The sequence below is a fragment of the Metopolophium dirhodum genome, chromosome 1, assembly GCF_019925205.1.
Source record: "Metopolophium dirhodum isolate CAU chromosome 1, ASM1992520v1, whole genome shotgun sequence".
NCBI classification, from domain to species: domain Eukaryota; kingdom Metazoa; phylum Arthropoda; class Insecta; order Hemiptera; family Aphididae; genus Metopolophium; species Metopolophium dirhodum.
In genome coordinates this window covers 60,662,011-60,674,511 of record NC_083560.1, presented here as the reverse complement: position 1 = coordinate 60,674,511, position 12,501 = coordinate 60,662,011, and the positions used below count along the sequence as shown (strand labels likewise).

General features: G+C 28.6%; 1 protein-coding gene across 1 annotated transcript; it reads right to left on the bottom strand.

Moving 5' to 3' along the window:
- Positions 1 to 482: 482 nt before the first annotated feature.
- Positions 483 to 8,189, bottom strand: LOC132935332 (actin-related protein 2). Its single transcript, XM_061001852.1, has 9 exons — positions 7,709 to 8,189; positions 7,170 to 7,280; positions 4,680 to 4,759; positions 4,465 to 4,600; positions 4,180 to 4,389; positions 3,964 to 4,113; positions 2,856 to 2,949; positions 1,597 to 1,781; positions 483 to 1,529 (listed from the first exon to the last, which is right to left on the bottom strand). Exons 1-9 carry the CDS (start codon positions 7,754 to 7,756, stop codon positions 1,359 to 1,361), a joined length of 1,185 nt encoding a protein of 394 aa, XP_060857835.1. The 5' UTR covers positions 7,757 to 8,189; the 3' UTR covers positions 483 to 1,358.
- Between the last annotated feature and the right edge of the window lie 4,312 nt (positions 8,190 to 12,501).

The window sequence follows — 12,501 nt, the reverse complement described above, 5'->3', positions numbered from 1 at the left end:
CATTTTCTTAAAAATAAGTTTTTAAGTTTTCTTAAAAATGTGTACTTCTAATATTTTATTACAGTTTTAATTAGCCCATTAGATAAACAATTTGATTTAAGTGTAATTCAATTTTAATTCATATCTAAACTGTGATAAAAAAAAATTAATGTTTTGAACCACACATTTGCTTTCCTGATATTTTTAATAATAACCAAGTTAGAACTTTTTCAATCCAAGCTAATAAATTACACACAGACCAAATAAAAACATGTAAAAATTACACATGAATACAATTTGTTAACAATGGTCTATTGAGAAATTTTAATATAAAATTGTCTATATCAGACCAAGACTAGAATAACTAATTTTATATTCAAACTATTTCATTTTTGTTTTTTTATACCCTTCACTTACTTAGTGTTGATATATAAAAATGACATGTATGAATACAAACAAATATAGTTAAAAATTAGTCAAAACATAAATGTAATTATTCAAGCTTCAAGTAGAAATCATTTTATTGTTATTCATCTTATGGAAATTACAAAATATGTAACAAACCCTACTAAATTAACATACAATCATTTAAGAATAATGTATTTAAGATATTGGTAGACATTGTCAAATTACTCTCTACAATGATTTGCCACTATACAGCTTTGCAGATATTTTATTTTGTCTTTTTTTACTTTTAAGTTAATCTTATTGTAATTTTAAACTATAACAATTCAAACCCATTATCGCTTATATTATATTTTCTTAGTTGAAAAATATAAATGTTGCATGGAATTACATACCTAATACAATAAAATACTTATTATATTAGTTGACACAATTAATTTAAAGGTAAAATATAAAAAAGCAAACAAATAACATGATGTATTGTAGAAAAAACGTATATTGGTATTTGGTGTTCCAATTATATTGAATTATACACTATAAATTAGTATAAATAGAACTTCTATTCCTGTTAATATTTAACTTAAACATAAAGTGGCTTTGCTGGTACGTAAAAATAATATTAATTAAAAAATATAAACAATATAACAATAATATATTAAAATGCGCCCATGTAAAAACATAAAACTCATATAAAGAAAAGAATAAAAAAATTTTATATTACTTATACATTTCATAAAACATATTTTAAATTGTAAGTAGGTATTTTATAGAATAGATATTTAGCTTATTTGTTCTAAACTATAAATTTATGAACAGATATAATTATGTAATTTTTATTAAGCGTGTCAATTTTGAGTCAATGTTTAATTTTACGAGCGCATTGTTTATTGTTTTTATAAGTAATAAATATGGGTTTCGTTTAAAAAAAAAATGTATTGCTTATATTTTATATTCAGTTAAATTGAGATAATAGTTTATCCAGCTCTTGGCCCAAGCTTATCCAAAATAGATATTCCTCTGTCCTGGTACTCTTCACGTGATAACCAAAATGATTCTCTATCCTTGGTTACTTCACCTAATACAGCTCCACCAATAAACACCATGTCTTTACGCAACGGCGGATCTTCAATACGGATTTTAAGTTTCTAAAAATAAATATCATCAATAAATGTTTAAAAATGAACTAAGAAAGTGTAATTGTAAATATATTACTGATAAGGTAGTTGTATCATTTTTCAACACTCGTTCCACATAAAGTTGTTTAATTTCACGTTCCAGTCTTGACGGTAGTCCAGGATACATTGTTGAACCACCAGAGAGCACAATATGTTTGTATAATTCAGTTCTCATATCAATATCAGCAGTTTGGATTGTGTTAAACACTAGTTCTGCAATACCTGGTGGATCACACAGTAATTTGTAATAGGAATTAGGAAAAATTAAATTTAAAAATGATCCTATGAAATAACGAAGTAAGTAATTGTCAATTTATATTTTTTGATCTTTTTATATGATAACTATTATACTATCATAATATGATGAAATTATTCAGAATGAGTTTTATATCACAAACAAATATATTAATGTATTATAATCCTACAAAAAATTTAATACTTTCAATTCAAAAGCAAATATTTTCTCAGCAAAAATCTATATTTTTTATAGCCTGTCCAGTGCGAGAGCACAAGTCGCTCGCGCTCCAAATAAACACTCTCTACCATCTGGAGGTCAAATTCTACCACCTCGCGGTACATGGTTTTATGTGGTACTGGTGACGGTGGCCGCGCTAGTATAGTGGTAGGAATAATCAGAAATAGACGAGTTTTGGTTGCGCTCTCTCGCTGGACAAAGAATAGTAGTTAGAGTGAACTCATTAGTTTTCACAAACATGATATATTATTTAAATATTATAGAAATAATTAAATAACCAAAAACTTTGTCTTGTACAGAAAAAAAAATTTTGTTTTAACAGAACCCGCCACATTAAGGTATGTAGCAATGAACAAAACAGATAAAGCAGCAAGTCAACATAATACAATTAACTGGCATTTTTATGCTATGAACTCACAATTTTAAGCTAAGCAACAATTTGAGGTATGTTTTTGAATAGTATTAACTTGAATATATAAAATATAGAGAACAAAATATAGAAATCTCCTCATTGATTAATAAAATATGGCAAACAATTATCATCAGATAATTAACCAATAAATAATCAACACTACCGTCTATCAGACACACCTCACTTCATGTATCATCAAAAGCAACATTGCATATTATAATATCTAAAATATGCAATTATTATACAACATATTTCCTTATGTACAGTATCAAAATAATATTAATTTTAGGCATCTTAAGAAAATTAATTAGTATAATTTGTAATAAATTAAAGCTTTACCCCCTTGCCAAAAAAAAAGAAAAATTATTATAGAACTATCAATTTTAAAAAGTCACAATAGTATGCAAACCTTGGCCTTCAACATTTATTAAATGTGGCTGGAATAATACTTCAGGTGCTTCAAACCTTTCACCACCAACTTTGATAACACGGCCATCTGGTAACTAAAAAATGTAATAGTCATATTTCATTAATAGTTTATAGTTAGTACCTAAATGTTTGAAAGATAATAACCATTATCATGGAATTATGTTGTTTTCATAAAATGTGAATAGATAAATCATAGTAGTTCTCAATGTAAAACACTATTTGACACATTAGATAGGTCAAAGCCACTTAATATAAATCATAGTTCACCATGTAAAATACTTATTAACACATTGAGTGCCGCGGTCGACAATTTGTATAGGCATCTTATGGCCTTATAATTTACTTGGTTATCAGAGCAATTCTTCGATTTTTACGTGGTTATTCAGTAAAATGTCTATTTTACAACGGTGTATTCGGATTTTATTTTCGTTTATTTTTAGCAAAGTAATGGTTACTTTTCCCAAGAAATAATCAATGGCAACATCGACGCCATGTCGATTGTTTATGTTTATTGCTATAGTTATTATATCTAGACATTATTCTTATAATATACAGTTTTATAGTTTGTATAGTTATTAATGGTATTATTTTACTTATATATAAACGAAAATAATACGAGGAACTTACATAATAATATTATTTCGTTTTAATTTGTATATATATTATTCATTGCTACAGGTTTAAGATATTTATAAATTTTATTGTTGGATATTAATCGTTCAAATACTAAATAATAACAGCAAGTAGGTATGTAGCGAAATACAACCACAATCTACTGGAGGACGACGTCAACACACAGACGACCAACGTAATTGCGGGACTGAATTCGCGCGGATACTCGGGCACCGCGCACCAAATCTACGTGGCACTCAACGTGTTAATTATAAAGGCACACTATTTGATACATTGGCTAAGTTGAAACCTGTTAATACTTCTAAGCAACTTTTAATAAATAATTCATATATATAGTATACTACCTATTACAATAATAGATTCAAATTATTATATATTTATGTTACATGTTGTTGTTTTTGCAAAACATTGGGATGTTTATTGTTATATTAACTAATTTAAAAAATAAAACTTACTGTGTATGACTGTACAAGAACAGTAGTTTCCAAAGCTAATTTTTGTTCAGTCTCAATGTTGTATGCAACATAACATAACTTTTCTTTCATCATTCTTACAGTTTCAAAATCAGCAGAATGATTGAAAGCATATCCTCTTAATAGTAACAACTAAAATAAAAAAATTAAGTTACATTAGAGTCTGATAAAATATAAAAGTTATTGAAAAATAATTACCTTTATTAAATAACGAGTGACATCACGACCTGCGATATCTAGTCTTCGAGTTAAATGTGGTAAAACATACTCTTCATATACAGGGCAAATGTGAGTAACACCGTCACCAGAATCAACAACTACACCACTAAGCAAACCTTGAGCATATAATGTTAGAATAGCTTGAACAGCTACATAAACAGCATTAAATTCATACTTTTCAAACATCACCTATTTCACAAAACATTTTTCACATATATTTTAATATACAGACTTCTTTTATTACAAAATATTCTTTATACTTACTTCTATCATTTTTTCTCTATTTTTTATTGGATTCATTGGAGGTTCTGTTAACATAATTTTACATTCTTTTGGATCAATATTCATCTTTTTTGGTCCAAAAGTGTAATCCCAAACATGGCACATATCGTCCCAATTCCTATAAATAATTTGAATAAGCATTAAACAAATAATTACTGAACAATTATTAATTGAACATAAAATTTAAAAATACAAACCTCACTATTCCATTTTCCATTGGATATGTGACATCTAACATGGATCGTAACTGACTAGCTTCATCACCAATCATCAAATCCTAAAAAATAACAACATTAAAACCAAAAGTAATTTAACTAATGTATAGAGTATTAATTCATCAGTTTGTACACTTAATTATCTATAAATAATTTTTTTGATTCATGTACATGTTCATGAGCTTCCTTACTCATTTGTCCTCCCACCTCTCCCCAGAAAATTGTGTATAAAATAAAATAAAATAAATTCTATATGAAATTTGAATCTCCTCTCCCTTGAAAAAATGTATATAAGCGCCCAAGTGCAAGTTACGGGTACGTCCTAAACACAGTTAGTGTACATATTAACCGGGTAATATAAACCTTATTCATATGAACAGTGTACTGTATACATTATACACCTTAAATAATATTTATATTAGATATTATTATGTATAATGCATATTATTATAATTATTATTATTATTATCCAATTAATTTATATATTATAGTGGATTTCAAATCAAATACGACTCAATCATAGCGATCCAGGAGGCTGTTTTTTGTCAGGGTTACTCATTAATAGCGCGTGAATAAGGTGGGAAATTTAAAATGATTATATTCTTATTTTCCAGCCAAATTTACAAACCATTGATTCGAGTAGAAACCGTTACCCAGCGCGTTATGGTCGGGTTGCATTTGATTTGAAACCCACTATAGAAGGTGTGCTGTAGATAATTCGTAAGCTGATAATGGCAGTACAACATGACCATTGCACCAAACACTTCAAATGGTTCAAATATCAGAGTAAAATGCCAGTAGCAAATACCGAAACAAAACAATCTAAATAAAAATTATTTATTAGATGACTATTAAATTATTAATAAATTATTAGCTGATCTTGAATGGAGTTGCCGTGATAAATTAAATAATGTCAGTGGATTTAATTTGTCTTAAATTCCCTTAATTGTAAACAACAAATATCCTTATCGGTCATTTGAGTAGTTTTGACCATGGTTAAAGATATAATCTTATATCTTGTATCTTTAACTGTGGTTTTGACCAAATATAAAAAACAGGTCTAAAATTATATCCAATCACAATAACTATTTTATTTTCAGTAACCAATGGCAACCCTATACAAAAAATAATGTATTTATTTTTTGTGAGCCAACAAATTCATGTTCCATTAACCCAGACAAATGTAAACATCATAAAAAAAAACCTAAAATACAAATAAAGGTAATTTTTTTGTTAAAATTGAAGCAAACATTTAATACATTAAAATATAAAAATGCAATATTCTATAATTACCAAAATTATAAACAAAATAATAGTAAAAAAATCCACTGTGAATATTTTAGATCATTTAAAATAACACGTCTAAAACTCTCATGTCCATATGCATTATGCATAGTCAATGTATGTGTCACATAAGGCATAGTTTAATATGTATCAGAACTATAAAAAAAAACATTTAAAATAATAAAAACTTAAATCATAAGTTATGCATAAATATTTTAAATATCAACAATTTTAAATTTAAGACTTGTCAATAATAGTTTTTATGGTTTTTTTTTAACAATAAACCACATCAAAGTTCTTTTTTCGGTTATAGAGCATGGCATACATAATAATATTTCAAAAAAATTCCTTTAAGATTAATGTTAACATTTTTTTTTCCAGTTAAATTATTGATTCATCATAAATTGAATTTGTTAATTTATTAAAAACTCATTAAATATTCATTTATGAACTAATATCCAACAATCCTCCAAATATGCAAAATAAAATACGGTAAGTATTTGAATTTAGTATGATATGAACTGTTGAAATTTCAAATTCTTATAGACTAGCACATGCATACATTATGTACAAACATACAAATGCATATAATTTCAGGTTCTAGTCATAAATCCTACTATTGATTGATAATTCATCAAAAAATGTACTTAGTTAAGTTGTTGGAATTTATCTTCTCAGCACATTTTAACAAAAGTAAAATTTAAACCTATTGATGATTTGATGTAACTAAATACTACTTTATAGGAACATTGACATTTTTCTAGTTTTAATTTTATGATTTTTATACATAATTAGAGATAAATGATTTATTTTTATATAGAACTATGTATAATACTTTGGGTTCTTTTCTGTTATCTTGATTACTGTCTCAATCTCAATTAACGCCAATGCCGAAACTAACAGGCCAATAATGTACCATATTATGCATAGGAATTTCTAATTATTATTCTACATTCTGAATATTATGTTAAAGAATATATAAAAATTATTTAATTAGTTAAATATATTTTATACATTTTATATTAAAATTGAATGAGTTAAAATATGAATATCAACATTTTTCATAGGATATAATAAGAACACAATTGACATTACCCGACATTACCTAAATAACCTAACTAAAAAGTTTAGTAAATTAAGCTTCAAAAATACCAACAAAAAAAAAAATTAATAATAATAATAACTTACTTTAACTTCAATATCACCAATTTTGTTGTGTGCCCGAATGATTGGTCGACCAACCATTGATGGAAATATATGAGCAGGGAAATTAGTGCCAGCATAGCCACATTTCACAAACTAAAACAGAGAAATGATTATTAACAGTAATATAAATGTAGACATATATAATTATAGCATATAAACAGTCAATAAAACTCTAGGTAGTAAAAAAAGCTGAATAGTATCTAGGTTACAAAAGTTTTAACTAATTTACTTATATAGTTACATCCGAGATCCGAATACACCAACTAATATGCGTGTAATAATCAACAGAGTTAGTTGTGATGATTCAATTACAGCAGCTGTACTAAACTACAGTGTATGGAATACCTAGTCAAAACTGGCAGTGCAAGTATCAACCAGACTGTATTATAGGTATGACCGAATATGGCTACTGTTGGGTCAATACAGTAAAAAGATTGACGCAAAAGTAACAATAACGTAACCGTAGATATTGTGGTACACACGATTAAGGATCACCATCGATATGGGATAGTAGCACTCACCCCTGTCCCGTTGTCGCAGACAATGACTTTCCGACCACGACTGTCCATTGCGGCGGTGAGAGCGTTATAGTCCTTTGAAAAGAGATCAAAAACCGCCGACGAGATGTATTCCGTCTGATGCGCACACCTTAGTGTTTATTTTACAAAAAACAACGACGGGATTTCATTCGTGAAGTTATCAAAGTCCGGCCGAACTGGACTGTCTTCTTTTGATCGCAGTGGTGCGTGCGTGCGTGCACGCTCGTGTCCGGTCTGAAGATGACGCCGACCAGCTAGGCAATCGGCCGTAACTGCAGCTACTACCGGTGATTTGATTTGACACCTGCACGAACGCCGCGATTAAATTGTTCCGATGACGGCGCCAAAAGATAAATCGAACAACAATAGTCAATATTTATCGAACATTTTCGTCCGATGTATGGACGTGAGGTGTGGCGGGCGTTCCGACAAGGCGACGAAATTGATAACAAAAATAAGAGCGGATGACACATACACGCTGCCGCCGCCGAGTCATTGGTCCGCACGGACGATAAATGATAACAGCAACAGCCGCGCCGCTGTAGACATAGATAATAAAGAAAAGAAATTCATAATTATCTATCATTAATCATTGTAGTTTGGCAGACTCATTGAATAATGATATTATAGGCAATTGGCCATGGGGCGGTAGGATTTGTATCTAGATCATATTAATATCATCCATCTTGGCTATTCTATTAATTATTATAAATGTATACGGTATACCACCGGCATAATAATGCCGTTTCGTCAGTCGTGCCCAGTGGCCGATATGATGTTGGCAACGACAGACTGGGTCGACGACGGTTGTTCTTAGAATTATTTACAACCGTGCTGTCGGCTGTATAGACTACACAACATGCAGCCCAGAGTATGTGGCGCAATCGATATTTAAGGGGTGGTCGACTGTGCACTTAACAGTATTAAATAATTTAATACTATTAATGACCTTTAAGTATCGTATGGAGCAGAAATAAATTCGCAATCATTCATTACGATGGATTTTAAAACAATATTGAATATTACATGTTTCCGTTTGTCGGTCCAGTTTCGAGACGATTAATTATATTATTATTATTTTTGTTCAATCCTAAATCCAGTCGACCGATGAACGGTATACAACAAGCATAACATGTACGAGTCGGCTACACGATTACACAAATGATTTTCTGAACCCTATAACGATTTCACTTAATATTAAAAACACATGACACTCATGAGCATATTTTATTCTGAGAGTTCAGTCCCAGATTTGGAATTATATTTATAGCTTAATTCGGGTCAATTGACAAAAATACGCACTAATTAGGTCCGGTATAACCACTAGTTGATATTGGATTTTCCTATTGTTATTTTATTTACGTCAATTATTACTAACAATATGAAATAAGTATAGCGTAGCCGCGTAGGATACTAGGATGAGATGACTATTTTCATACAGCAAATATATGTCAATGGCATATAGTCGCCACTACTCGGTAGTAATATTTTATCGATATTTCTCTGTGTATCTATGATATCTTACGTTTAGGTTAGTCCATTAGTATAGTATGTGATCTATTTGTGGAAATAAGGTACACAAGTTTTGGCGTCATATGATGTGGTGCCACAAATGTCAGGGTGTAATGTTAAATTTCTGTTTACAGTTTAAAAAATTCTGATAATATTAAAAATTAAACGATAATATTTAATTGGTAATGCTGTCATGACCAGGATATGGGGTATAAATGGTGTAATGCTTAGACTTATCGCTAAGATAAACATAAATCGCGTGAAAAAATATTTCCACGCAACCAATTAGTAAATGGCAAAAATATATTTTATTTTTATATTACAGAAATATAAAATAAGTTTAATTATTTGGTTTTGCATTACATTGTGTTTTATTCTATATATTTTGTTAAGCATTATGTTTTGTTTTTATATTTTTCATTTTAATTAAATTATATGTTTAAAAATATTGCAATCGTTTTTTGCCATGCATAACGTATACAAGCCCTGGGGGCTGGGCTCAACTGTACTACGTTCTTTTTTTAAATAATTTTTATTTACAATCTATAATACATGTTACGGCTCTTAGGTACCTATGTTTATATCACAATAAACACGCCAATGTTTTGCAAAAACAACAACATATAACATAAATATATAACGATTTGAATCTATTATTAATTATTATATTAGGTAGTATACAGTATTCTATATATTATATAATATGAATTATTTATTAAAAGTCACTTAGAAGTATTAACTAGTTTCGACCTAGCCAATGTATCAAATAGTGTGTAATTAAAGTAAAGTAATAATTAAAGTATTTCACATGGTGAACTATGATTTATATTAAGTGGCTTTGGCCTATTTAATGTGTCAAATAGTGTTTTACTATACTTGTGAACTACAACTACTACTATTTATCTATTTACATTTTATGAAAACAACATTATTTCCATGATAATAACTACAAGGGTGTTATCAAAATCATATAGGACCTCTGGTCTATGAAAATAGGAACTGGAACACTATTTAAAAGGGAGTATGCGTACAACATTTTCAGATGTACCGGTTGTTAAGTACCGTAGTCGTTGAGCCTCGAAAACCTTCACGCCATACGGCTATGTATACCTATATAGGTACCCAGGTACTGTTACATATTAACATTTAACATTTTATTTAATGAACAACTGTTTCATTTCAACTAATAGAAATGTTATAAAATTAATTAAATCACTACAGTCATATAGGTATATTTTAACGTACTAAATACAGCGGGATAAATCAGTGGCTAATATGTGAAGAATATTTGTTTCTCAAATTAAGTCATGCACATAAATACAATAGACAATAATTATGTTTTTTATGATTGACATTGTTTTTCATATTAAAGTAATTATCATTTATCTGTCAACGTAGTTCATAAACCAAATACATTATTAAAATGATTGATTCGTAATATTATCTGACCTAACACTGTGCTTATATTTTATAGTATATATGTCATATACTCACATCCATTTGACGTTCCGATCCGTTTCGTGAAATGGATAGAGATTTTATTTATTTCATAAAACCGAACTTAATTTATTAAATGTTGTTATTAAGCATAAAAACATTAAACAGCAACTATAGCTGTGACTAGTTATATTTTAATTTCTTAATTTTTGTTTTGCATGTTAATTGTTAAATATTGTTTTTCAGAAAGTATAAATCAAATTTTTTGCTTAATAAAATAACATATAATACCAAGTCGTTGACTAATATATATTCAAACAAATAATAGAATTTTATTTTATAATTTTTATTTTGATGAATTCCTATACATTTTTTATTTTAATAATTACGTGATATGGTTTATTTATATTATTATTTTTATTTTTGCTCTTCTACTATATTGCTTTATTGAATTGTATTTATTAATAATTTATATTTATTTACTTAATAATTTACTAGAAATTATATTTGAATTTAATAAATAATTAAATAGTTTTCAGTTTAAGTTTATTTGAGATTATTAGTTTTAATAGCTAGTTTTAAAAATGTAATACGTAAAGGTATAGGTTAGGTTAGGTATCTATCATTGTTTCGTTATAAGTTATAACTTACTTATATGGATGTACCGCTGTACAGATTACAGAACGCGTTCCGTATACTACTAAATTTCTATGCCTGTTTCGTGAAAAGTGATCTATTTTATGTAGTTACATGATGTGTACAAAATGAAGTTCCGTTTCGTGAATTGGATGCAATTTTTTTATTCATTTCATGAAACGAATCAGAATATTTAATGAAAGCGACATATTATACATACTTTAACTACGTAATAAATTATTATCTCTATATTATATAAAATTACTTGTCCTGAGTCATTAATACCTAACCACTGAACGGATCTGGCTGAAATTTGGTATATAGATAGCTATTATGACGTAAGCGTCCGCTAAGAAAGGATTTTTGGAAATTCAACCCCTAAAGTGGAAATAAGGGGTTGTAAGAATATAACAGTGGCGCCATCTATCAAGCAATATCTTAATTAAATATACAATATTGGTTTTAAAGTACAAAACGTACGAACTTGATATTTGGAATACTTACTTGTTCCTCTAATGATCTAGATAAGCAATAAGAAAGGATTTTCTGATATTCGCTTTTTAAAGAGGTGGTTTTAAGAGGGGTCTTAAGATTAATGGTGGAAATCGAAACTTTTTTTTTGATTATTAATGGTTGCCTTTGGTTGCAGGTTATATTTGCGAATTATTTCACAAATCTAGGTACAATTACGCCGATTTGTCCGTAAAAATAAAATAACCCCCCAAAATATATTAATATATGAATATTACATACTCCTAAAAATGCGGGATGATCAACTATAACTTCAATACTATTTTACATGGCTTTAATATACATTGTATATTTAAGCCATGCTATTTTAGGTAGACTGTATACAAGTTTTTTTCAACTACAAAACTATACTAATATAGGCCAAATTTTATCACCCACCTCGCTGTGTCCGCACTCCGCAATCGACCGCAGATAGATTTCCTACCTGATAAATGATAATATACTGTTCGCATAATATTATTTTGCTTCCATACCTATACACGGCGAATTACACCCAAAATGTGTTAATTAATCAGTAATCACAATTATTTTCCCGGGCAACGCCGGGTTATTCAGCTAGTATACTATATAACTATTGTCACTAATTTCAGTGATATGTCAGTCATATGTACCTATCCAAAATGGACAAATACTGAGATACCTACCTCGTAATCGAGATA

What these genes read in the sequence shown, in the direction of transcription:
- LOC132935332 (XM_061001852.1), bottom strand. Translation starts at nt 7,756, where the DNA reads ATGGACAGTCGTGGTCGGAAAGTCATTGTCTGCGACAACGGGACAGGG. An exon ending in TTCTTGTACAGTCATACACA is followed by an intron (nt 2,950 to 3,963) that starts GTAAGTTTTATT and finishes TACATTTTTTAG; the next exon opens with TTACCAGATGGCCGTGTTAT. An exon ending in ATGATACAACTACCTTATCA is followed by an intron (nt 1,530 to 1,596) that starts GTAATATATTTA and finishes ATTTATTTTTAG; the next exon opens with AAACTTAAAATCCGTATTGA.